The following is a 24,453-nucleotide window of genomic DNA, read 5'->3' as shown; positions in this document are numbered from 1 at the left end:
CCACTGGAAGTGGAATGAGGGGGGCCTTTGGATGTCCACCTGTCTTACCACTGGCTTGACAGGTGGTACAGGAGACACAAAACTCCTTAACTTTCTGGGACATGTTGGGCCAATAGAAGTGGTTGACTAGTCTCTCCCACGTCTTGGTTTGTCCCAAATGCCCAGCAAGGGGAATATCATGGGCTAAGGTCAGTATGAACTCTCTGAACTCCTGAGGCACTACCACTCTCCTAGTGGCACCAGGTTTGGGATCTCTTGCCTCAGTGTACAGGAGCCCATCTTCCCAATAGACCCTATGTGTTCCAGTTTTCTTGCCATTGGACTCTTCAGCAGCTTGCTGCCTAAGGCCTTCAAAAGAGGGACAGGTTTCTTGCCCCTTACACAACTGCTCCCTTGAGGGTCCCCCTGGGCCTAAGAGCTCAACCTGATAAGGTTCTAACTCCATAGGCTCAGTTCCCTCAGAGGGCAGAACTTCTTCCCGAGAAGAGAGGTTCTCTTTTTGTTGTTGTGTTGCAGCTGGTTTCCCAGTTGTCTTTCCTTTCCTCTTGGTAGGCTGGGCCCTTTTTCCAGACTCCAGCTCTACTTTTTCACCCTGAGCCTTGCACTGTGCCCTTGTCTTGACACACACCAGTTCAGGGAGACCCAGCATGGCTGCATGGATTTTCAGTTCTACCTCAGCCCATGCTGAGGACTCCAGGTCATTTCCAAGCAAACAGTCTACTGGGATATTTGAGGAGACCACCACCTGTTTCAGGCCATTGACCCCTCCCCACTCTAAAGTTAGCATAGCCATGGGATGTACTTTAGTTTGATTGTCGGCATTGGTGACTGGATAAGTTTGTCCAGCCAGGTATTGACCAGGGGAAACCAGTTTCTCTGTCACCATGGTGACACTGGCACCTGTATCCCTCAGGCCTTCTACACTCGTCCCATTAATTAAGAGCTGCTGCCTGTATTTTTGCATATTAGGAGGCCAGGCAGCCAGTGTGGCTAAATCCACCCCACCCTCAGAGACTAATGTAGCTTCAGTGTGACACCTGATTTGCTCTGGGCACACTGTTGATCCCACTTGGAGACTAGCCATTCCAGTGTTAGCTGGAGTGGAGTTAGAAGTGGTACTTTTCTTGGGACAGGCCTTGTCTCCTGTTTGGTGTCCAGGCTGATTACAGCTACGACACCAGGCCTTTTTGGGATAATTTATTTTACCCTTGTACCCAAAATTGTTTTGAGAAGAGGCTCTGGGCCCACCCTCCTGTGCAGGTTTTTGGGGGCCTGAAGAAGACTCTTTACTATTTTTGTTTTTGAATGTCTCAACACCTTTCCCCTGGGGAGGCTTTGTGACCCCTTTCTTTTGGTCACCCCCTGTGGAAGTCTTGGTCACCCTAGTCTTGACCCAATGGTCCGCCTTCTTTCCCAATTCTTGGGGAGAAATTGGTCCTAGGTCTACCAGATGCTGATGCAGTTTATCATTTGAACAATTACTTAATAGGTGTTCTTTCACAAATAAATTGTACAGCCCATCATAATTATTAACACCACTGCCTTGAATCCAACCATCCAGTGTTTTCACTGAGTAGTCCACAAAATCAACCCAGGTCTGGCTCGAGGTTTTTTGAGCCCCCCTGAATCTAATTCTATACTCCTCAGTGGAGAATCCAAAGCCCTCAATCAGGGTTCCCTTCATGAGGTCATAAGATTCTGCATCTTTTCCGGAGAGTGTGAGGAGTCTATCCCTACACTTTCCAGTGAACATTTCCCAAAGGAGAGCACCCCAGTGAGATTTGTTTACTTTTCTGGTTACACAAGCCCTCTCAAAAGCTGTGAACCATTTGGTGATGTCATCACCATCTTCATATTTAGTTACAATCCCTTTAGGGATTTTCAACATGTCAGGAGAATCTCTGACCCTATTTATGTTGCTGCCACCATTGATGGGACCTAGGCCCATCTCTTGTCTTTCCCTTTCTATGGCTACGATCTGTCTTTCCAAAGCCAATCTTTTGGCTATCCTGGCTAACTGGATGTCCTCTTCACTGGAGTTATCCTCGGTGATTTCAGAGGTGCTGGTCCCTCCTGTGAGGGAAACAGCATCTCTGACTAGTATATTTGGAGACAGGGCTTGAGTGGCCCTGTTCTCCATAAGTAGGACTGGAGGGGGGGAATTCTCCTCCAAGTCACTATCTTCATCCTCTGTGTTGCCATCCTCAGAGGGGTTGGCTTTTTCAAACTCTGCCAAAAGCTCCTGGAGCTGTAGTTTGGAAGGTCTGGAGCCCATTGTAATTTTCTTTATTTTGCAGAGTGACCTTAGCCCCCTCATCTTAAGATGGAGGTAAGGTGTGAGGTCGAGTTCCTCCACATTCATCTCTGCACTAGACATTATGCTTCTAAAAGTTGGAATACTTTTTAAGAATCTAAAACTAGTTCTAGGTTCTAATTCAAACTTTCACAAAACTTTTAAACTCTAAAAGAAATGCTAAACAGGGACTAACACAAGGCTCTAGCAGGACTTTTAAGAATTTAGAAAAATAGCTCAAATTGCAAAAATCTATTTCTAATGACAATTTATGGAATTTGTCGTGTGATCAGGTATTGGCTGAGTAGCCAGCAAATGCAAAGTCTTGTACCCCACCGCTGATCCACCAATGTAGGAAGTTGGCTCTGTATGCACTATTTCAAAGTAAGGAATAGTATGCACAGAGTCCAAGGGTTCCCCTTAGAGGTAAGATAGTGGCAAAAAGAGATAATACCAATGCTCAATTTTGTGGTAGTGTGGTCGAGCAGTAGGCTTATCAAAGGAGTAGTGTTAAGCATTTGTTGTACATACACACAGGCAATAAATGAGGAACACACACTCAGAGACAATTCCAGGCCAATAGGTTTTTGTATAGAAAAATAAATTTTCTTAGTTTATTTTAAGAACCACAGGTTCAAATTTTACATGTAATATCTCATTTGAAAGGTATTGCAGGTAGGTACTTTAGGAACTTTGAATTATCACAATAGCATATATACTTTTTACCTAAAACACATATAGCTATTTTAAAAGTGGACACTGCAATTTTCACAGTTCCTAGGGGAGGTAAGTTATTGTTAGTTCTTGCAGGTAAGTAAACCACCTACGGGGTTCAAATTGGGGTCCAAGGTAGCCCACCGTTGGGGGTTCAGAGCAACCCCAAAGTCACCACACCAACAGCTCAGGGCCGGTCAGGTGCAGAATTCAAAGTGGTGCCCAAAACACATAGGCTTCAATGGAGAAGGGGGTGCCCCGGTTCCAGTCTGCCAGCAGGTAAGTACCCGCGTCTTCGGAGGGCAGACCAGGGGGATTTTGTAGGGCACCGGGGGGGACACAAGTCCACACAGAAAGTACACCCTCAGCAGCGCGGGGGCGGCTGGGTGCAGTATGCAAACAAGCATTGGGTTTGTAATAGGAATCAATGGGAGAAAAAGGGGTCTCTTCAGCGGTGCAGGCAGGCAAGGGGGGGGCTCCTCGGGGTAGCCACCACCTGGGCAAGGGAGAGGGCCTCCTGGGAGTCACTCCTGCACTGGAGTTCCGATCCTTCAGGTCCAGGGGGCTGCGGGTGCAGGGTCTTTTCCAGGCGTCGGGATCTGGGAATCAGACAGTCGCGGTCAGGGGGAGCCTCGGGATTCCCTCTGCAGGCGTCGCTGTGGGGGCTCAGGGGGGACAACTTTGGTTACTCACAGTCTTGGAGTCGCCTGGGGGTCCTCCCTGTAGCGTTGTTTCTTCACCAGTCGAGTCGGGGTCGCCGGGTGCAGTGTTGCAAGTCTCACGCTTCTGGCGGGAATTGAAGGGTCTTTAAAGTTGCTCCTCTGGAAACAAAGTTGCAGTCTTTGTTGAACAGGGCCGCTGTTCTCGGGAGTTTCTTGGTCCTTTTAGAGCAGGGCAGTCCTCTGAGGATTCAGAGGTCGCTGGTCCTGGGGAAAGCGTCGCTGGAGCAGTTTTCTTCCGAAGGGGGGAGACAGGCCGGTAGAGCTGGGGCCAAGGCAGTTGGTGTCTCCGTCTTCTCTGCAGGGATTTTCAGCTCAGCAGTCCTCTTCTTCTTAGGTTGCAGGAAGCTGAGTTCCTAGGTTCTGGGGAGCCCTTAAATACTAAATTCAAGGGCGTGTTTAGGTCTGGGGGGTTAGTAGCCAATGGCTACTAGCCCTGAGGGTGGGTACACCCTCTTTGTGCCTCCTCCCAAGGGGAGGGGGTCACATTCCTATCCCTATTGGGGGAATCCTCCATCTGCAAGATGGAGGATTTCTAAAAGTTAGAGTCACCTCAGCTCAGGACACGTTAGGGGCTGTCCTGACTGGCCAGTGACTCCTTCTTGTTATTCTCATTATTTCCTCCGGCCTTGCCGCCAAAAGTGGGGCCGTGGCCGGAGGGGGCGGGCAACTCCACTAGCTGGAGTGCCCTGTGGAGCTGGAACAAAGGGGGTGAGCCTTTGAGGCTCACCACCAGGTGTTACAGCTCCTGCCTGGGGGAGGTGATAGCATCTCCACCCAGTGCAGGCTTTGTTACTAGCCACAGAGTGACAAAGGCACTCTCCCCATGTGGCCAGCAACATGTCTCGAGTGTGGCAGGCTGCTAAAACCAGTCAGCCTACACGGGTAGTTGGTTAAGGTTTCAGGGGGCACCTCTAAGGTGCCCTCTGGGGTGTATTTTACAATAAAATGTACACTGGCATCAGTGTGCATTTATTGTGCTGAGAAGTTTGATACCAAACTTCCCAGTTTTCAGTGTAGCCATTATGGTGCTGTGGAGTTCGTGTTTGACAGACTCCCAGACTATATACTCTTATGGCTACCCTGCACTTACAATGTCTAGGGTTTTGCTTAGACACTGTATGGGCACAGTGCTCATGCACTGGTGCCCCCACCTATGGTATAGTGCACCCTGCCTTAGGGCTGTAAGGCCTGCTAGAGGGGTGACTTATCTATACTGCATAGGCAGTGTGAGGTTGGCATGGCACCCTGAGGGGAGTGCCATGTCAACTTACTCGTTTTGTCCTCACCAGCACACACAAGCTGGCAAGCAGTGTGTCTGTGCTGAGTGAGGGGTCCCCAGGGTTGCATAAGATATGCTGCAGCCCTTAGAGACCTTCCCTGGCATCAGGGCCCTTGGTACCAGGGGTACCAGTTACAAGGGACTTACCTGGATGCCAGGGTGTGCCAATTGTGAAAATAAAAGTACAGGTTAGGGAAAGAACACTGGTGCTGGGGCCTGGTTAGCAGGCCTCAGCGCACTTTCAATTCAAAACATAGCATCAGCAAAGGCAAAAAGTCAGGGGGTAACCATGCCAAGGAGGCATTTCCTTACACTTTGTTCTTGCAATAACTCTTATCACGACTTGTGGTGTGTCGTGAGGAAACTTGCAGTACTTTACTCCTACTTTCCTGGGCTCTGGGGTGGGGTATTTTACATACTGTTAGTGTTTTCCTACACTCCCAGCGCCCCTCTACACACTACAGTTGCCTAGGGGGGAATTTGTGATTCGCATTCCACTTTCTTAGTATATGCTTTGTGTTGTCCCTAAGCCTATTGCATTCTATTATATTTTCTACTGTTTGCACTATTCTATGACTATTTACTTACCTGATCTTGGTCTCTAGTGTGTATGTTGTGCATAATACTTACCTCCAGAAGGAGTATTGCCTCTAAGATATTTTTTGCCTTGTGTCACTAAAATAAAGTACCTTCATTTTTGCTACCACTGAGTATTGTCTTTTATTCTGTATAAGTACTGTGTAATTATAGTGATATTGCAGGAGCGTTGCATGTCTCCTAGTTCAGCCTAAGCTGCTCAGCTACCTCTAGACAGCCTAAGCTGCTAGAACACTGCCTACATTTCACTAATAAGGGATAACTGGACCTGGTATAAGGTGTAAGTACCTAGGGTACCCACTACAAACAGCCCAGCCCCCTACACCGCCCTGCGTCAAAACAAAAGGGCAGGAATGCACTGTATCTATAAGATATGGCACATTTCTGTCCTTGTCAACTGCGCTGGTGCATACATTGCTGCCTAGCACCATTGCAGGCACCCTTGCACTATGGTGTTGCAGATATGATTGTTTATGTGCAGAAAGGGGCACCTTCCTGCACATAAACAATCATAAATCAAGTTTTACTCTTCATAATGCAGCACACATACACAGAGGAAAAGATGGGGAGAAATTACTTTACTTTAATACCATATCTGAGTTGGCATAGGAATCTGACGCATTCCCAAATTTCTTAATCTGGGAATGCATCAGATTCCTTCGGATTCGGATTCGGATTCCATGGGTGTTGCATGGGAACACCCACAGCACCACCCATGGAATTCCCATTTCACTCAGTATTATGCATTCAGGGGGTCCATATTTACAAGACTATGAAAAGCCACACAAGGTGGCTTTGCATGGACTTGTAAATATGGGGCATCACACTGCGCAACCACAGCGTCCCAAAAAATGACGCTCCAGTGGAGCAGTGTGCCGCTAGTGCCTCGTAAATGAAGCACTGAGTTTTTTAGTTGGGCACATTTTGCATTAAAACAAAGCTAAAAAAATGTTGGTTTGTGTGGACTGTGAGACTAATAGTCAAGGAGCAATAAATGAAAGTCACAAAGTACAAGCAAAAGTGAATAGTATATGTTTTAAATTGTAGGACTTTAATGTAGTTTTATGTTTTACAGAGATACAGGGGGTTATTCTAACTTTGGAGGAGTGTTAATCTGTCCCAAAAGTGACGGTAAAGTGACGGATATACCACCAGCCGTATTACGAGTTCCATAGGATATAATGGACTCGTAATACGGCTGGTGGTAAATCCGTCACTTTTCCGTCACTTTTGGGACGGATTAACACCTCCTCCAAAGTTAGAATAACCCCCACAGTGTTTATTTGTGCCATTATTGCCTATCAGATTCTTCTTGATGAAATACTCTGTTTGCTGTCCATCTGTGCTGGTATATCAGGACCACAAAAATACATGTTAGCCTTTGCAGAGTTAATAATGATCAGGCATAGCTCAGAAAATATGTGTTAGAAATGTGGTGTCTAGTTGGCAGAGGAATGCACCCTGTCCAAGTAGGGACCACAAACCTAGTCAGGGTAAGTCACAACACACCCTAAATTATCCTGTGCTCACTCTAATACAGCTTGGCACAGAGCAGTCAGGCTTAACTTCGGAGGCAATGTGTAAAGTATTTGTGTACGATTTCAACAATAACACTGTGAAAACACCATACAAAGACTCCACACCAGATTAGAAAAATAGATCAGGAATTTGTTAATAAAACAAGACCAAAATGACAAAAATCCATCCAGTTCAAGAAAAGATATGATTTTTTACAAATGAAATGCAAGTATGGCATTTAGAAGTGACTAGTGCTCGAAGAGTTAATGGGTTCCCCTGGACATGGACAAAGTCAAGAGATTATGATACCCCCAATGGAGCACAGGCCGTATACCGGACTCTCGTGTGCCCCCGATGCAAAAGTACCCTGATCCTGCTCGCAACAGTGAGGTTTTGTTGATTCCCATGCAGGTGAGATGTTGCGCTGAAATTCTCCACGCAACTGTGGCGATGCATGGGGTCCATGAGCAAGCATCAGTTCTGAAGTGTGGCAGCTCTGAATGTAAAGCACCAGGTTTCTCCACGCTGTAGAGATGATACGTTGATCTTCTTCACTCAGTGGCAGAGATGGGTAGGTTTGGGTGCAGCGGTTCGGAGTATGATGAGTTCCGAGTGTGATGTGCCAATCAAGTTCCCACAACGGCAGCAATGCATCGATTCTAGTCTTCCAGCAGACAATGGGCCTTACTTAGATTAAAGCCATAGTCCAGAGAAGACCATCAAGTTCACAGTCTTCCGTCCCCTGTATTTAGATGTTACAGCTCTCCAAGCGAATTGACCTGCAATGGATTTCCAATGGAGAGAGATGTCGGCAGGACTCAATAGACTTCTCACAATGGTAGAGGCTACACACTGCACCTTGCCATATGCCTACCCCCGCACTACACAACACAACACATCACATTCACACAACAACTCATTCCCTTTCCAGAGTAACACAACCCATACATGCCAAAAACACACATTGACATACATCCATGCCACAACATACACACACCATTGACACTGCACCCACACACCACAACAACCAACACAACTACACTCAGCTACACAAACACACACAAGTCGAAATACACACATCAAGACAGCGTCTGCCATACAACGATTACACTAGCCTGAATGTGTCACATGGCAACACAGCTAACAGAAAAACATTGGTCTCACATGAAAGTGACACAGATACAGAAAGAACCACATCACCTAGTCCTGTTCCATCCACCTCAACCAGGCAATCCACACATACACACACACACATACACACATACATGTACTGACTTACACACTCAACTCGCAGCACAATATGAAAGGTACAGGTCCGCTGAATTTTCACTCTCTCCCCACCCCCCCACCCCAATCCACCAATTCAAAGATAAAGGTTTTTTTTTTTAACCAAAAGACAGATCCAAATCTGCATGGCAGGAATGGTGTCTGGGGTTCCACCGTCAGTCACTTTTCCCTATTCCGTCATTGTTAGACTTGGCATCCTTGGTGTGGTCTCCCCGAACTTTTACCTCTGTTTCCCAGGTTGTTGATATGCGCTGAACTCTGTTTTTGTTGCTTTTGATACTCTGTGTTACCACTGCTAATCAGTGCTAAAGTGCAAGTGCTCCTATGTAAAATGTATGTCTAATTGGCTTATCCATGATTGGCATGTTTGATTTACTAGTAAGTCCCTAGTAAAGTACACTAGAGGTGCCCACGGCGTGTAAATCAAATGCTACTAGTCGGCTTGCAGCACTGGTTGTGCCCCCCACATACGAAGCCCTATAAACATGGCTCAGACCTGCCACTGCACTGTCAGCAAGTGCAGTTTTTAGAGTTGGCGAGTGTACCCACTTGCCAGGCCTAAACCTTCCCTTTTTATACATGGAAGGCACCCCTCAGGTAGGCCCTAGGTATCCCTATGGGCAGAGTGCAGTGTATGTTAAAGGTGGGACATTTACTGATGTGTGTTACATGTCCTAACAGTGAAATACTGCTAAATTCAGTCTTCACCGTGCAAGGTCTATCCCTCTCATATGGAGCTGCCTTTAAATATTATTAAAGTACATATTCCATTTGAGAGCAGATAGAAACTTGGAGTTTAGGGTCTCTGAACTCACAATTCAAAAATACATCTTTTAGTGAAGTTGGATTTTAGATTGTCAGTTTGAAAGTGCAACTTTTAGAAAGTAGGCATTTTCTTGGTTAAACCATTCTGTGACTCTGTCTGTTTGTGGATTCCCTGTCTGGGTCAGTATGACAGTTGGGCTGTTTGCACCTTTCCTCTAGACAGTGACACCAAGTGAGCTGTGGTGTAGCCTGCATATTGTGAGGAGCCATCTGTGCTAGGTGGGGAGGGAGGAGTGGTCACTCACACCGGAAAAGGCTGTGCCTGCCCTCACACAATGCAGTCTCCAACCCCCTGGTGTGCGTCTGGTGTGTGTCTGAACAACAGAGACACTCCTTTGAAGAAGGCCTACTTCAAAGGCAGAAATGGGTAGAAGTATTGAACCCAAAACCACTGAAAAAGAGATCACTTCTGAATTCAAGAGAAACCTATGCCAAGGAGAAGAGCTGAGGAGAAGTGCCTGTGATTGTGCTTTGATGGGCTGCTTCTGCCTTTGAAAGGGAACAGAGACTGGACTTTGTTGTGCATTCCTGCTTAAGAAGAATCTCAAACGGCTTGAACTGAGCTTGCCTCCTGTTTTGAAGTCTCAGGGGCATCAAAGTCTTCCTCTGCCAGCACCTGAACTCTCTGCTGAGATCCTGCCCTGCCAAGTGATGCCCTATCGAGTCACTGGGCACTTGAAAGGTGAAGTTGGCAGATAGCTGAAAATCCATTCACAGAACGCTGTGCTTGGAAATTAATGATGCATCATCTGCAACACAGCTGATAAACGGCGCATCGTTTGCCTCACAACTAAAATCGACAATCCACCTGCATTGCGGTTGGGAGAACGACACATTGTGGCTGGAAAGAGGATGCGCAACACCCACTTGAGGATGCTGATAACGACGCAAACCCCAAGCAGCACAGCTTTCTAACACAGTGCAGCAGGATTTTCCACTCATCATCCCTGGCCTCAAAGTCAACTGACCCTGCGCGGATCCGAGGTACCCCGCTAAGAAATCGATGCATCAATCTCTTGTGAGGGAGAAGAAACAAAGCATCGCCAAACTGACCAGAAAAGAGAACGACGCATGGCCTCCCTTGCGAGGAAGGAATCAACGCATCACAGTCTTTTTCCGACGCATGCTCACCTGTGCCACTTTATTTTTTATGCTAACCAGGTACTTTGTGTAACAACAGCATTCTCACTGTTTTCTAAGGATTAAGACTATGATTCTTTTTAAAATTCATATCTTGACTTGTGTATGTTGGATTTTTGTAATTTTTGTCTTGTTTGATTTAGATAACTATTATCTATTTCTCTAAACTGGTGTGATGTCCATTTTGTAGTGTTTGCACTGTATTACTGTGTGTGTTGGTACAAATACTTTACACATTGCTTCTGAAGTTAATCCTGCCTGCTCTTGCCAAGCTACCAAGGGGGTGAGCGGGGGTTAAATGAGTGTGATTCTCCTTTACCCTGACTATAGTGAGGGTCCTTATTTGGACAGAGGATAACCTGACTGCAAACCAAAGACTCAATTACTAACAGCCATCAACACAGGGGTCATTCTTGGCAGAGACAGAGGTTTGATTGCAGACTTTCATCTATGAAATCACCAACATCTAAACACAGCGGGTTGACCTACACGGCAGCAGATTGGTTTTCAGTTGAAAAGTCAACAGCAGAAGCAATACTCCAAATATCTAATCAGGGCTAATATGTTGTTTAAACTAGAGCAAACCCCGAGGTCCTTTTCCAAGGGTACAGGACTTGGGTGGCACAACCTGGCAGGACATGGTCACAAGCAGATGAGCCCAAGGGTTGGAACAGGAGGGTTTTAAGTCTTTTGTGTCCCTGGGACTTATAAAACAGGAGGCAAGTCAGCAAGCCTTTGAAGTCACTCTGGTTTCCAGTGGTCCAGGTCTTTCCTTCTCAACCAGGCATGGGAACAGCAGGCAGCAGGGGAGCTCAGCAAGGCAATAGTCCAGCAGGGATGAAGGAGAGTACTAGTCCTTTAAGCTACACAGCAGTCCTTTTTCCTGGCAGGTTCTTCACAGGTCCAGAAGTGTACTTATTCGGCGGGGTCAGAGACCCAGTACTTATATCCAGTTGTGCCATTGAATTGGTGGGACTTAAAAGAAGGGTCTTTGAAGTACACAGAGGTTGCTTCTTCCATCCCTGACTCCCGACTATCAGTAGGGGGTAAAACTCCCTTTGTGTGTGGACAGGCACTGCCTATTCAGGTGTAGCTGTCAGAACCTTACTGCCCAGAAAATTTCATCAGAATGTAGATGAGCACTCACACACACCTAACCTTCCTGTGTTTGTGGCTCTCTAGCGGGAATGCACAAAATGTTGCTGTCATCCACCCCAGATGTATATAAGAGATAGGGTGTGGGCACACAGAGCTCTAAGAGCAGAGAAATGCCCACTTTCCAAAAGTGTTTTTTCAGAAATTCTAATATTAAATTCAGCTTTACCAGTAAAGAGGATTATGATATGAAGCATGACAAAATACTTCTTCTCATTCTCGAATCACAGCTTGAGAGTGTAATAAGGAATTCCCAATGTTAACCCATGAGAGGGGTAGGCATCACAATAGTGAAAAATGAATTTGGGATACTAAGGGCTTAACTTACGGTTGACTTATGTATAATAAAAGGTGAGTTTGAGGCTTAGAATAGGGTTTTAAATTCCAAGTCGAAGTGGCAGTAAAATTGTGCATACAGGTTCTGCTATTGCAGACCTGTAACATGTTTAAGGGACTTCTTAGGTGGATGGCGCATTTGTTGCAACATTTAATTTACAGGCCCTGGACACATCTAATGCACTTTACTGGGGACCTGTAGATGCATTAAATATGCTTATTGGGTATGGCCCATTTTACCATGTTTAGAGGAGCGAGTACATGCACTTTAGCACTGGTTAGCAGTGGTAAAGTGCTTAGACTCATAAACCCAACAAGAATGAAGTCAGAAAAAGAGGAGGATGAAGACAAAAAGTTTCGGGTGAGCCTTTAGGGAGGTCAATTTTTCTACAGTATGCTTACTGAGCTTAGGATAAATTTCAGAGGTTTATTGTACCAATATTAATAACAAAGAATTCAACAACGGCACAAATTTCATAGGCTTCCATGGGTATGTTTTGCTGAAGAAAATCCTCCAAAAAAAGTTTCTCAGTGGAGTCATCTTTCCCCGCAGTTTTTGAGATGAGATTCTAGAGCCAAAAATAATTTTAGAGAAATACCGCCCACATTAGAGCTACCTCATGTCAGCAGGTATAGACATTTGAATATTCCTTTGTCCGCTCGGACAGGTCATATATCTTTGAAGCTCTTCCTTATTGACAAACATTCCATAGAAATGGAAGGTCGGACCTTCGGAACAATGACATCCAAAATTAAAACAGATTAGCGGACGGTTTAGTATATGAATATAAAGACACAAGTAATGCAAAGATTTAAGATCACTCTAAACAAGCAAAACTAAAATTTCTAATATCTATTTGTTGAAATAAGATTTATGCATTTATATAAGAAATCAGTATTGCAATGGCAACCATTACATTCACATAAAAACAAAAAAAAAATGATTTCAACAAATTTGAGATTTTGCAATGTTGTGAAATGTGTTAGGTTTACTTACAAATGCGACTACACTGTAACAATATGTTAATCCAGAAACAAAAACAAAGAAAAGGCGGTTATGTAATTTTTCAGAGCAATGTACTTATTTCGACCTGTTCTGACGGGAAAATGATTTCATATTATGAAGGCTTGCCCCAATGATGGAAATAACCAGTTCTATAATAAAGAGACATTAACAGAGAATTTGAACATTTCAAGTGACAAAACATTCTCTAATATCCTCAATACTTGCTGCAAAATGTTGCAACACATCTTCTCTGTGCACATGCATGACCAAGATATACGATGTATACAAAGACAAAAAAGGACATAAAACATCCGAGTACAAAACCTTGTAAATATTTAGAAACCTTTGTTTTTCTCTGTCCTCTATCTTCAAAACTGTTCTTCGTAACATATGATGTATTAACTAGCATTTCTCTGTTCATATTCCCTCAAATGCCACTGTCCAATTCAGTGCCACGATTTCTGTTTTTGACTATTCTCTTAGCTTTCTTGACATCTGACTCCCTTGCAAAGCCTTTAGGGGATTTTTCCAAATCTATGTTCGTAATTACCACATCCTTAATATTTCCAGAAAGGACATTTTAAAGTTTCAGTGAGTTTCTATAATTACTTATGTGACTATCACATTATCCTCCTTCACCGATCCTATTTGTGATTCTGTCCATCCACAAATGTTCCCCTAATGAGCGTAAAAGGTCTTTCTCTCCTGGAATCATTTGTAATGATACGTTGTACCCAAACAATTTCTCTTAATACCAATTTACCCATCTAAGTTTATGGCATTTGCAGGTGCAAACTGTCCACAATAAACACGTTCATCATCTCCACCATCCCTTAAGATTATAAATATGGTCATGCTAAATTAAAAATGTATACCTAGGGGCTTTTCTCTCTCGATCAAATCTGCTTTGTATTGTCGTTAATTGCATGCCTGTGTTACCTTTTCTCTAAAACAGTAGCAGAAGTTTCTTTCATATGATTTAATGGGCAATGCAAACTGATGTTAAATATTATGCACTGGATGTGTTTTATTATTTATAATCATGGAATCATGAATGCAGGAAACTTTGCTCATTATGGGGCATATTTATACTCCGTTTGCGCCGAAATTGCGTCGTTTTTTTTGACGCAATTTCGACGCAAAACTAACTCCATATTTATACTTTGGCGTTAGACGCGTCTAGCGCCAAAGTCCATGGAGTTAGCGTCATTTTTTAGCGTGGACACCTACTTTGCGTTAATTATATGCAAGGTAGGCGTTCCCGTCTAAAAATTCGACTCCGAGGCATGTGCGTGGGATTTATACTCCCGGGCAAAAATCACGCCCGGGAGTGGGCGGGTCAAAAAAAATGACGCATGTTTTTTAGCGCCTGCAAAAGGCAGGCGTTAAGGGACCTGTGGGCTCTGAAGGAGCCCAGAGGTGCCCCCCCCATGCCCCCAGGGACACCCCCTGTCACCCATGCCCACCCCAGGAGGACACCCAAGGCTGGAGGGACCCATCCCAGGGACATTAAGGTAAGTTCAGGTAAGTGTTTTTTTTTAATTGTTTTTGTGGCATAGGGGGGCCTGATTTGTGCCCCCCTACATGCCACTATGCCCAATGACCATGCCCAGGGGACAGAAGTCCCCTGGGCATGGCCATTGGGCAAGGGGGCATGACTCCTGTCTTTGCTAAGACAGGAGTCATTTCTATGGGGGTTGGGAGTGAAAAAAAATGGCGCAAATCGGGTTGAGGTGCAAAAATTGCCTCAACCTGACTTGCCCCATTTCTTGACGCCCAAGCTCCATATCCCCCTACGCCGGCGCTGCCTGGTGTACGTCGTTTTTTTTAACGCACACCAGACGGCGCCGGCGGCTAATGCCGGCTAACGTCATTCAATAAATACGGCGCCCGCATGGAGCTTCAGAATGGCGTTAGCCGGCGCTAATTTTTTTGACGCAAAACTGCGTTGGTGCAGTTTTGCGTCAAAAAGTATAAATATGGGCCTATATGACTGGAATTCGTCTTATTAAAGGCAACCACATAATCATACAGTAGAGGGCCTGTTGAAAATGGGTTTGATTCTTTATGTTTGTGGTGTGCAATAGTGAGCAGGATGTCTTCTTACAGATGTGTAAATTATGGGGAGAAAGTATTATAAAGTCCATGGACATTGAACCATTAGGGTTGTTAACGATAATGTGATTTAACACAAACATGAGGAGCACTCTGCTTCAGAATGAATATTTGTTTTTCAACTATCTCAATCTCTTCTCATTACAGATGCTGAAACATCATCTTCTGTCATAGGTAAATATTCATGTTCTTTTAATCATGTGGCATTGGTCAGTGGAAAGAAATTCAAAATATATCACTGAATTATAACAAATATAGGCTAAATAGAAAATAATTGCTATGCTTTTGATGGCATATTGAATATCAACTTCTAACACAAGAGGTCTATAGCAATATCTTAGACCTAATGGTGGTACATCCGATCAGCTGTACTTGCATGAACTGCATCAAATGATGATTGTTTGAGAGGGCTCTGTGATACAAGGGCTTCTTAAAACAGGCTCTTATGCAGGATCTTACAAACATTACCCAGGAACAATATGAGGATGTCATATTCTGGCAGGATTAATTTTGCCCGCTTTTGCATGAAGGGTGATGTATCTTCAAAGTCATGGTGAAAATGATTGAACTTTTGCAAATTAGAGAAAAAGTGTGAGATTTTTCAAAGAAGAAACTCCTATGATATTAATCATCTGAATTACAGACAAAAAAAATAATTTGCATGAGGAAAAGAAATTATGCAAGTCCCATCCTCCCTCCATGTGCTTTCCCTGCTTCATTTAGAGTTTGTGAAATGGCTGACTGTGACTTTTATAGGGACAAATAAGCATTGGATCGAAAAGGTATTTGCTGTTAAATATTGGCAGATAGGAATGTTTTAAAAATGCAGATAAAGAAGAGGTATGGCTAAGAGAGTGGTGAAGGAAGATTTGCAGTAGATGAACTGTGAAGAAGAACAAAGAAAAATGTGAACCTAAAATATTGCATTGCATGCATAAAATGAGTAAAACCAGAGCAAACATTCACTAATTCCATTTCAATCCTTGCCTGTAGCTGTTTAATCAAAGGTCTCACCAGAGGCCTCCTCAGATGGGCAGATAATATTGAGGAAGGATATCTAGATTTTGGGTGCATGAAGACCGTGACAGACTTATGACAATGACAGACAATGATGTCATTTGAGACGTAATCAGTGATGTCATCAATGATGTCACCAATGATTTAAAATATGAGGTCATAGACAGGGCATTGCAGGGGCACAAGTTATAGTTAGCTCAGTAAAATATAACTGGTGAATTTCAGTGTTGTATATTTTTAAAAAACATGTTTTATTTTATTACAGTGCTTCACTATAATTTCAATTTACCCTTTGATGCTTCAATGAATTTCTAGGCTTTTTTTAACATTACGTTAGATGCTATTTCGGTACCCAACTACAACATCATTCTAACCTTTTTGTTCTTCAGTGAAGTATCAAGTTTTTTACTGTAAACTAAGATCCCATTACCTTATATAGCTATAAAGTCACTTTAAACTGTTATTTTCAGTGAACTTCTATTTTTCTATCATATTCAACCAACTCCCTCAGTGAGAATAGCTTTTGCCTTGCATGGCATAAACTGACCACAGAGCATGGACTGCAGCCAGGCCCTGGACTCAACATCTCATAACCGGCCAACAACTCCATCATGCAATGCCTTTGGGCATGTGCAGTGACTCATTGGCCACTGCTCCCCACCCCTCTGCCAAACAATCCTGTGCAGGCAGCCAACCACCCATTAATCCCTCCCCAACAAATTATTTGTTTTCTTTTTTCCCTTATTTATCTTTCTCCGGGTCCTGTGTATTCCTGGGGTCCACACAGAGGTCCATGCGGCGGTCCCACCGTGTGGGAGAAGGCTGAAACTGAGGGTAATGCTCTGGAGCCTACAGGGGAACAGGTGGCTGAGCTGGGAGGAGGTCCCTGAGCTGTCACAGTGGCAGCGGGAAGGGGGAACCACTATGGCGGCGTTCTGTGAGACACAGAGAGTATACCCTACTCTGGAGAGTTTGTGGCAGCAGGCTGCAGACCAGACAGGTGGCAAGGAGCCAGGATATCACCTGATTTATTGGGAGGATGGCCTCATGGATAGTGAGCCTAAGGTTGCTGAGCCTGGGTCAGCCTGTGTGCTGGTGGTACCCTAAGGGCCTTCCTACTGTGTCTGGCTCATGATGTGCCTTTAGCTGGACATCTGGGGTCAGACAAAACCTTTGATAAGCTGCTAACCCACTTTTACTGGCCCCTTATGGGCATGTACTCAGATGCTCATTGTAGGTCTTGCCAAACTTGTCAGGCAAGTGACAAGAGTGGGGGGAAATGCAAGGCTCCCCTCCAGCCTTTTCCAGTGGTTAGTACGCCCTTTGAAAGGGTTGGACATTTTGGGGCCTCTGGATCCCAAAATAGCCCAGGGCAACAGGTTTATACTGGGCTTGGTGGACCATGCCACCTGGTGCCCAGAGGCCATTCTGCATTGATGGAGGTTTTAATCCCGCATGGGGATCCCCAAGGAAGTGGTATCTGATCGGGGTACAAAATTCATATCTACCTAGATGAAGTCTCTGTGGCAGGCGTGTGAGGTAACATATAAATTCACCACTCCTTACCACCCCCAAAACAAAGCTCTGATTGAAAGGTTCAACTGCACCTTAAAAGGCATTATTATGGGCCTGTCAGAGCCCTTGAGGCGTAAGTGGGATGTCCTTTTGCCATGCCTTCTGTTCACCTACAGGGAGGTGCCTCAAAAAGGGCTTGGTGTTCGTCCTTTTGAGCTACTGTATGGCCACCCTGTCAGGGGACCTTTGAGTGTGGTGAAAGTGGTCTTAGAGAAAGACCCCAGTAAACCTCCCCAGGATGTATTCAATTACATGCTGACTTTTAGAAACCATGCTGCCTGCTTTCGAGCTGTCCCACAGGAGAACCTAGAAGCAAGCCATGAGGACATGAAACAGTGGTATGACCAGAATGCCACTCTGGTCGAGTTTCAACCTAGACATAAGGTGTGGGTGATGGCGCTAGTGGAGCCTAGGGCGCTCTAGAACAAGTGGACTGGGCCATTGGAGGTCCCTCAATGTCAGGATCCCTGTTGGACTCTTGCTTTGCTGAGTTGCCCTGCTGCCTGCTGTTCCCATGCCTGGTTGAAAAGGAAGAGACCTGCATCACTTGAAACCAAAGTGACTCCAAATGCTTGCTCACTTGCCTCCTGTTTTATAAGTCTTAGGGACACAAAAGACTTAAAACCCTCCTGTTCCATCCCTTGGTATCATCTGTTTGTGACCGTGTCCTGCTAAGTGGTGCCACCCCAGTCATGTACCATTGGAAAAGGACCTAGGGGTTTGCTCCAGTTGAAACATCACATTGGGCCTGATTAGATGTCGGCAGTCATGCTCCCGTCATTGACTTTTCAATTGAAAACCCATCCGCCGCTGGGTGGGTCAACCTGTTGGGTCTAGATGTTGGTGATTTCATAAACAAAAGCCTGCATTTGAACCTCTGTCTCCGCCAAGAATGACCACTGTGTCGATGGCTGTTAGAAGTGGGGTCCTTGGTTGGCAGTCAGGTTACCCCCTGTCCAAACAAGGACCCTCACTGTAGTCAGGTTAAAGGAGAATAACACTTGGTTAACCCCTGCTCACCACCTTGGTAACTTGACATGAGCAGAGAGGCTTAAGTTCAGAATCAATGTGTAAAGTATTCATACCAACACACACAGTAATACAGTGGAAACACTGCATAATGGAGACCACCAGTTTAGCAAAATAGGTAATATTTATCTAAATAAAACAAGACTAAAACGACAAAAATTCAACATACACAAGTCAAGTATGAATTTTACAAATAATAAGAGTCTTAATACTTAGAAAACAGAGAGAATGCTGTTGTTACACAAAGTACCTGGTTAATGTAAAAAAAAAAAAAGCCACACGGGAGAGCATGTATCGGAAAAAGGCAGCGATGCGTTGATTCCTTCCTCGCAAGGGGGGCAGTGAGTCGTTTTCTTCTCCGGTCAGGTCGGCAATGCGTTGTTTCTTCTCCCTCACAAGAGAGCGATGTGCCGATTTCTGGATGGGGCACCTCAGATCCACTCAGGGTCGGGTTGACTTTGAGGCCCAGGGATGATGCATGGAAAATCCTGTTGCACGATGTTAGAAAACCGCACTGCGTGGGGTTTGTGTCATTATCAGCAGCTGCAAGCAGGTGTTGCACATCATTTCTCCAGCTACAATGTGTTGATCTTCCAGCCGTGATGCAGGTGAAGTGTCGATTTTAGCTGTGAGGCCGGTGGTGCATCGTTTATCAGCGTGTTGCAGATGGTGCGTCATAAATTTCCACACACAGTGTTCTGTGCATGGCTTTTCCGCTCTTATCTGCCAACTTCACCTTTCAAGTGCCTAGGGACTGGATAGGGCACCACTTGGCAGGGAAGGAGTCTCAGCAGAGAATCCAGGTGCTGGTAGAGGAAGTCTTTGATGGCCCTGATACTTCAAAACAGGAGGCAAGCTCAGTTAAGCTTCTTGAGATTATTGTCAAGCAGGAATGCACAACTGTAGAAGGCTGTCCTGGTTTGTAGTTGGTACCAAGGGTACTTACACCTTATACCATGTCCAGTTATTCCTTATTAGTAAATTGTAGTCAGTGACTAGAAGCCAGACTGTCAAGTGGTAGCTGTAGCGGAGCAGCCAAGGCTTATCTAGGAGACATGCAAAGCCCTTGCAATACCACTCTAGTCACACAGTACTCACACACATGAAAGAAATTACTCAGCGTTATAAAAATAAAGCTACTTTATTTTTACTGATACAATGCAAAAAATACCTTAGAGACTATACTCCCTTAGGAGGTAACTAATATACACAGTATATTCACTAGAATACATCAATAGCTGTAAAAACTGTTTGAAAACAGTGCAAATAGTGAAAATCACAGTAGGTTGCAATGAGCCTAGGGTGAACACAAACCATATACCAAAATAGCGGAATGCAAAAGTCGGTTTCCCACCCAGGCAGGTAAAGTGTGTAGAGGCGTGCAGGGAGTGTAAGAAAATGCCAAAGGCAAGTAATAGAACCCAACCCAGAGCCCAGGAAAACAGGAGTGAATCACAGTAAGTTTCCTAGAACACAAAAGAAGTTGTGATAGAAAATAATGCAAGAACCAGAAGAGACTGCAAGACACCAATGATAGATTCCTGGACCTAAAGACCTGTGGAAGAAGGGGACCAAGTCCAAGAAGCACTGAAGAGTCCAGGGAGAACAGGAACCCCTGCTAACCTGGATGAAGGTGCAAAAGAAGAACCACCTGTGAAGAAGAACAGTCAGTTCTGCACCCAAGTAGATGGTTGCAGGTTCCTGGTTGGTGCAGAATATGTCCCACTCTGGATGGATGATTGCAGTCTGGTTTGCACCGTTGGATTCCACCAACAAGCCTTGGCACAACACAAAGATTGTGGTTAGCAAAACATGGCACTGCCCGGGACCAGGAGGGACCTGGTGGCCTCTACCCAGGCGGGGGAGACAGAGAGGCACTCAGCTACTCAGAGAGCCCTCGGAAGAACAGGTAGCGTGTCCCGGAGTCCGACAGCATGGGGACAAAGAAGGTGCAAATGGAGGCCCATGCAGTCTAACATAGAGAGATCCCACACCAACGGAGAACCACTCAGGAAGCTGTGCATTGCAGGAAGAAGTGCTGGGAGCCAGAGCTGTGCATCAAGAACTTTGTGGAAGGTCACACACATGCCTTGGCAACTGCAAATCACAGGTTGCAAGGGGGTACTGTCTTGCGTGGGGAGGCAAACTCTTACCTCCACCAAAGTTGGACAGCTGGACCTTCTGACCATCAGGACAACTTCAGTCTACTACCCGTGTTGCTAGATCCACGCACTTCATCAGGAGAGGGGACCACTCCATCGGTCATCGCTGCAGAGAGGTTCCTGCTGAAGCAGGGAAGTGACTCCTTCACTTCAAGGGAGATGCCTTCATTCTTCTGGTGCAGGCTGAAGACAGGCAGTCCTCAGAGGATGCACGACCTGGCAACAGTTGCAGTTGCTGGCAGGAGCTGAAGATGCAATGTTGCAGAAGTCGTCTTTTGCATCTTTGTTGCAGCTTGTAGAGTTCCTGGAGGGTCCAGATGCAGTTTCATAGGTAGAAGGTGAAGTAAAGGATGCAGAGGATTCCTACTGGAGTCTTGCAATCCAAATCTGAGGAAACACCCTGAGGGGAGACCCTAAATAGCCTTGAAAAGGGGACTAGTCAGATACACAGGGAAGCACCTATCAGAGGAGGGCTTTGACTTCACCTGCTGGCACTGGCCACTCAGATGCTCCCAGAGTGCCCCACCACCTTGGAAACCAAGATGGCAAAACCCAGGGACACTCTGGAAGAGCTCTGGGCACCACCCCTGGGATGGTAATGGACAGGGGAGTGGTCACTCTCCTTTCCTTTGCCCAGTTTCACGCCAGAGCAGGGACTTGGGGTCCCTGAACTGGTGTAGACTGGATTATGCAAGGAGGGCACCATCTCCACCCTTCAAAGCATTTCCAGAGGCTCTGGGGGGCTACCCCTCCCATGCCTGTAACACCTATTTCCAAAGGGAGAGGGTGTAACACCCCTCTCCCAAAGGAAATGCTTTGTTCTGCCTTCCTGGGCTTGAGATGCTCAAGCAACAGGAGGACAGAAACCTGTCTGTGAGGTGGCAGCAGCTGGGGCTGCCAGGAAAACCTCGGAAGGCTGGTATGGCAGTACTGGGGGTCCACTGCAGAGCCCCCAGAGTGCATGGAATAATAAAACCAACACTAGAATCAGTATTGGGGTAAAATATCCAGATATTAGACACCTTACATGGCGATATCCAGAGTTACCAATGTGAAGCTGGACATAGGTATTGACCTATGCCAGTGCACGGGTAAAATGGCCTCCCCTCACTCTGGGAAATTGGTCCTGAATGATATGGGGGCACCTCTGCTAGTGCAGAGGTGCCCTCACACACAGGTCATTTGCACCCAGCCTTCAGGGTTGGAAGGCCTGACATACAGGTTACTTATAAGTGAGCTGGTGCAGTGTAAATGGCTGTGAAATGGTGCATGCGCCACTTAACGCAGGCTGCAATGGCAGTCCTGTAGAAGCTTTTGCATAGGCTCCCTATGGGTGGCAAAAGTAATGCTGCAGCGCATAGAGATCCCCTGGAATCCCAATGCCCTAGGTACCTAGGTACCATATGCTAGGGACTTATAAGAGGGCACCAGTATGCCAATGTGGGATGAAATACTGGGTTACCAGTGCGTAGTGACAAATTTGGGAAAAGAGAGGGCTTAACCAGTGGGGTCCTGGTTAGCAGGATCCCAGTGACACAGTCAAGCACACTGACAAACAGGCCAAAAAGGGGGATAACCATGCTGGAGAGAGGCTACTTTCTCACAACAATAAAGTCCAGTCTTTGTCCCCTTTCACAGGCAGAAGCAACACTTCTCCTCAGATCTTCAGCTCTTCTCGTTGGCAGAGGTTCCTCTTGAATCCAGAAGTGATCTAACTTTCAGGGGTTTGGGGTTCAATACGTATAGCCCTTTCTGCCTTTGAAGTAGGCCTACTTCAAAGGAAAGTCTCTGTTGTTTACAAGATCCTGCCTTGCCCAGGCCAAGCACAAGACACACACCAGGGAGTTGGAGACTGCATTGTGTGAGGGCAGACACAGCCCTTTCAGGTGTGAGTGACCACTCCTCCCTTCCCTCCTCGCACAGATGGCTCATCAGGATATGCAGAATATGTGACAGAACAACTAGGTCGTAAACAACTATAGCCTAAACCACTACTGCTAAACAACTAAAAAGTCTCTACAACTAAGTACTGAACAACTACTGTCTGAACAACTATTTTGTCTGAATAACAATTGCCTGAACAACTAATATATATATATATATATTCTAAATAACTAATAAACCATAAAAACCAAAAGGAAAATCTTACCTTAAAATTAGTTGTTCAGGCAATTGTTATTCAGGCATAATTGTTTTTTAGACAGTAGTTGTTCAGTACTTAGTTGTAGAGACTTTTTACTTGTTTAGCAGTAGTGGTTCAGGCAAGTAGTGGTTTAGACCTAGTTGTTCAGGATGTTTCCCAGATAGGCAGGCTACACCCCAGCTCCCTTGCTATCAATGTCTGGAGGAGAGATGCAAACAGCCCAACTGCCAAACTGACCCAGACAGGGAAACCACAAACAGGTGGAGTCACAGAATGGTTTAAGCAAGAGAATGTCCACTTTCTAAAAGTGGCATTTTCAAACTAATAATCTAAAAACCAACTTCACTAAAAGATGTATTTTTATATTGTGAGTTCAGAGACCCTAGACTCCATATTTCTATCTGCTCTCAAAGGGAAGCTGCACTTTAATAATATTTAAAGACAGCTCCCATGTTAACCTATGAGACAGATAGGCCTTGCAACAGTGAAGACTGGATTTAGCAGTATTTCACTATTAGGGCATGTAACACACATAAGTGCATATTCCACCTTTAACATAGACTGCACCATGCCCATGGGTCTACCTAGGGCCCACCTTAGGGGTGCCTTACATGTATAAAAAGGGAAGGTTTAGGCCTGGAAAGTGGGTAGACTTGGCAAGTCGAATTGGCAGTTTAAAACTGGACACACAGACACTGCAGTGACAGTTCTGAGCCATGTTTACAGGGCTACTTATGTGGATGGCACAATCAGTGCTGCAGGCCCACTAGTAGCATTTAATTTACAGGCCCTGGGCACCTCTAGTGCCCTTTACTAGGGACTTACTAGTAAATCAAATATGCCAATAATAGATAAGCCAATTGCACATACATTTTACATAGGAACACTTGCACTTTAGCACTGGTTAGCAGTGGTAAAGTGCCCAGAGTATCAAAAACAGCAAAAACAGAGTCCAGCACACATCAACAACCTGGGAAACAGAGGCAAGAAAGTTAGGGAAGACCACGCCAAGGATGCTAAGTCTAACGTGTCCCACCAGCTGAAAGTGGGGAGAGACTACCCAACCTTATGGGATTTCTCATCACTAAGGCGAATCTGGACAGACCATCAGCATTGGTGTGTTCTATTCCAGGGCAGTGTTCCACCATAAAATCCATCCCCTGTAGGGAAAAGGATCACCTCAACAGTTTAGGATTCTCACCCCTCATCTGCATTAACCATCTGAGGGGCCTGTGGTCCACCTGAACCTGGACGTGAGTCCCACTCAAGTAGGGTCTTAGCTTCTTCAGCGCCCAGAACACAGCAAAAGCTCCAGGTTCTATTGCATTCCATCTACATTTCCTGGGAAGTAACCTCCTGCTAATGAAGACTGAAGGTTGATGTAGGCCCTCTTCATTTAGCTGTCATAACACTGCTCCTATACCATGCTCTGAGGAATCAGTTTGCACAGCAAACTCCTTGGAGAAATCCGGTGCCTTCAGCACAGGTGCTGTGCACATGGCTGCCTTCAGGGGATCAAAAGCTGTCTAGTAAGACTTTG

The 24,453-nt window shown here is 45.4% G+C and overlaps 1 protein-coding gene across 6 annotated transcripts in view; it reads left to right on the top strand.

The window, feature by feature from the left end:
- LOC138300185 (deleted in malignant brain tumors 1 protein-like) overlaps nucleotides 1-24,453 on the top strand; it is a 499,499-nt gene that overhangs the window by 389,133 nt on the left and 85,913 nt on the right. For all 6 annotated transcript variants that reach the window (XM_069239172.1, XM_069239171.1, XM_069239174.1 and 3 more), the window contains one exon: nucleotides 15,135-15,161. In XM_069239172.1, coding sequence (XP_069095273.1) covers nucleotides 15,135-15,161 — 27 coding nt within the window. The remainder of the gene's footprint in view (nucleotides 1-15,134; nucleotides 15,162-24,453) is intronic.

This window comes from Pleurodeles waltl, chromosome 6, assembly GCF_031143425.1.
Source record: "Pleurodeles waltl isolate 20211129_DDA chromosome 6, aPleWal1.hap1.20221129, whole genome shotgun sequence".
NCBI lineage: Eukaryota > Metazoa > Chordata > Amphibia > Caudata > Salamandridae > Pleurodeles > Pleurodeles waltl.
The sequence above is the reverse complement of the archived record's forward strand: the minus strand, read 5'-3'. Positions and strand labels throughout refer to the sequence as shown.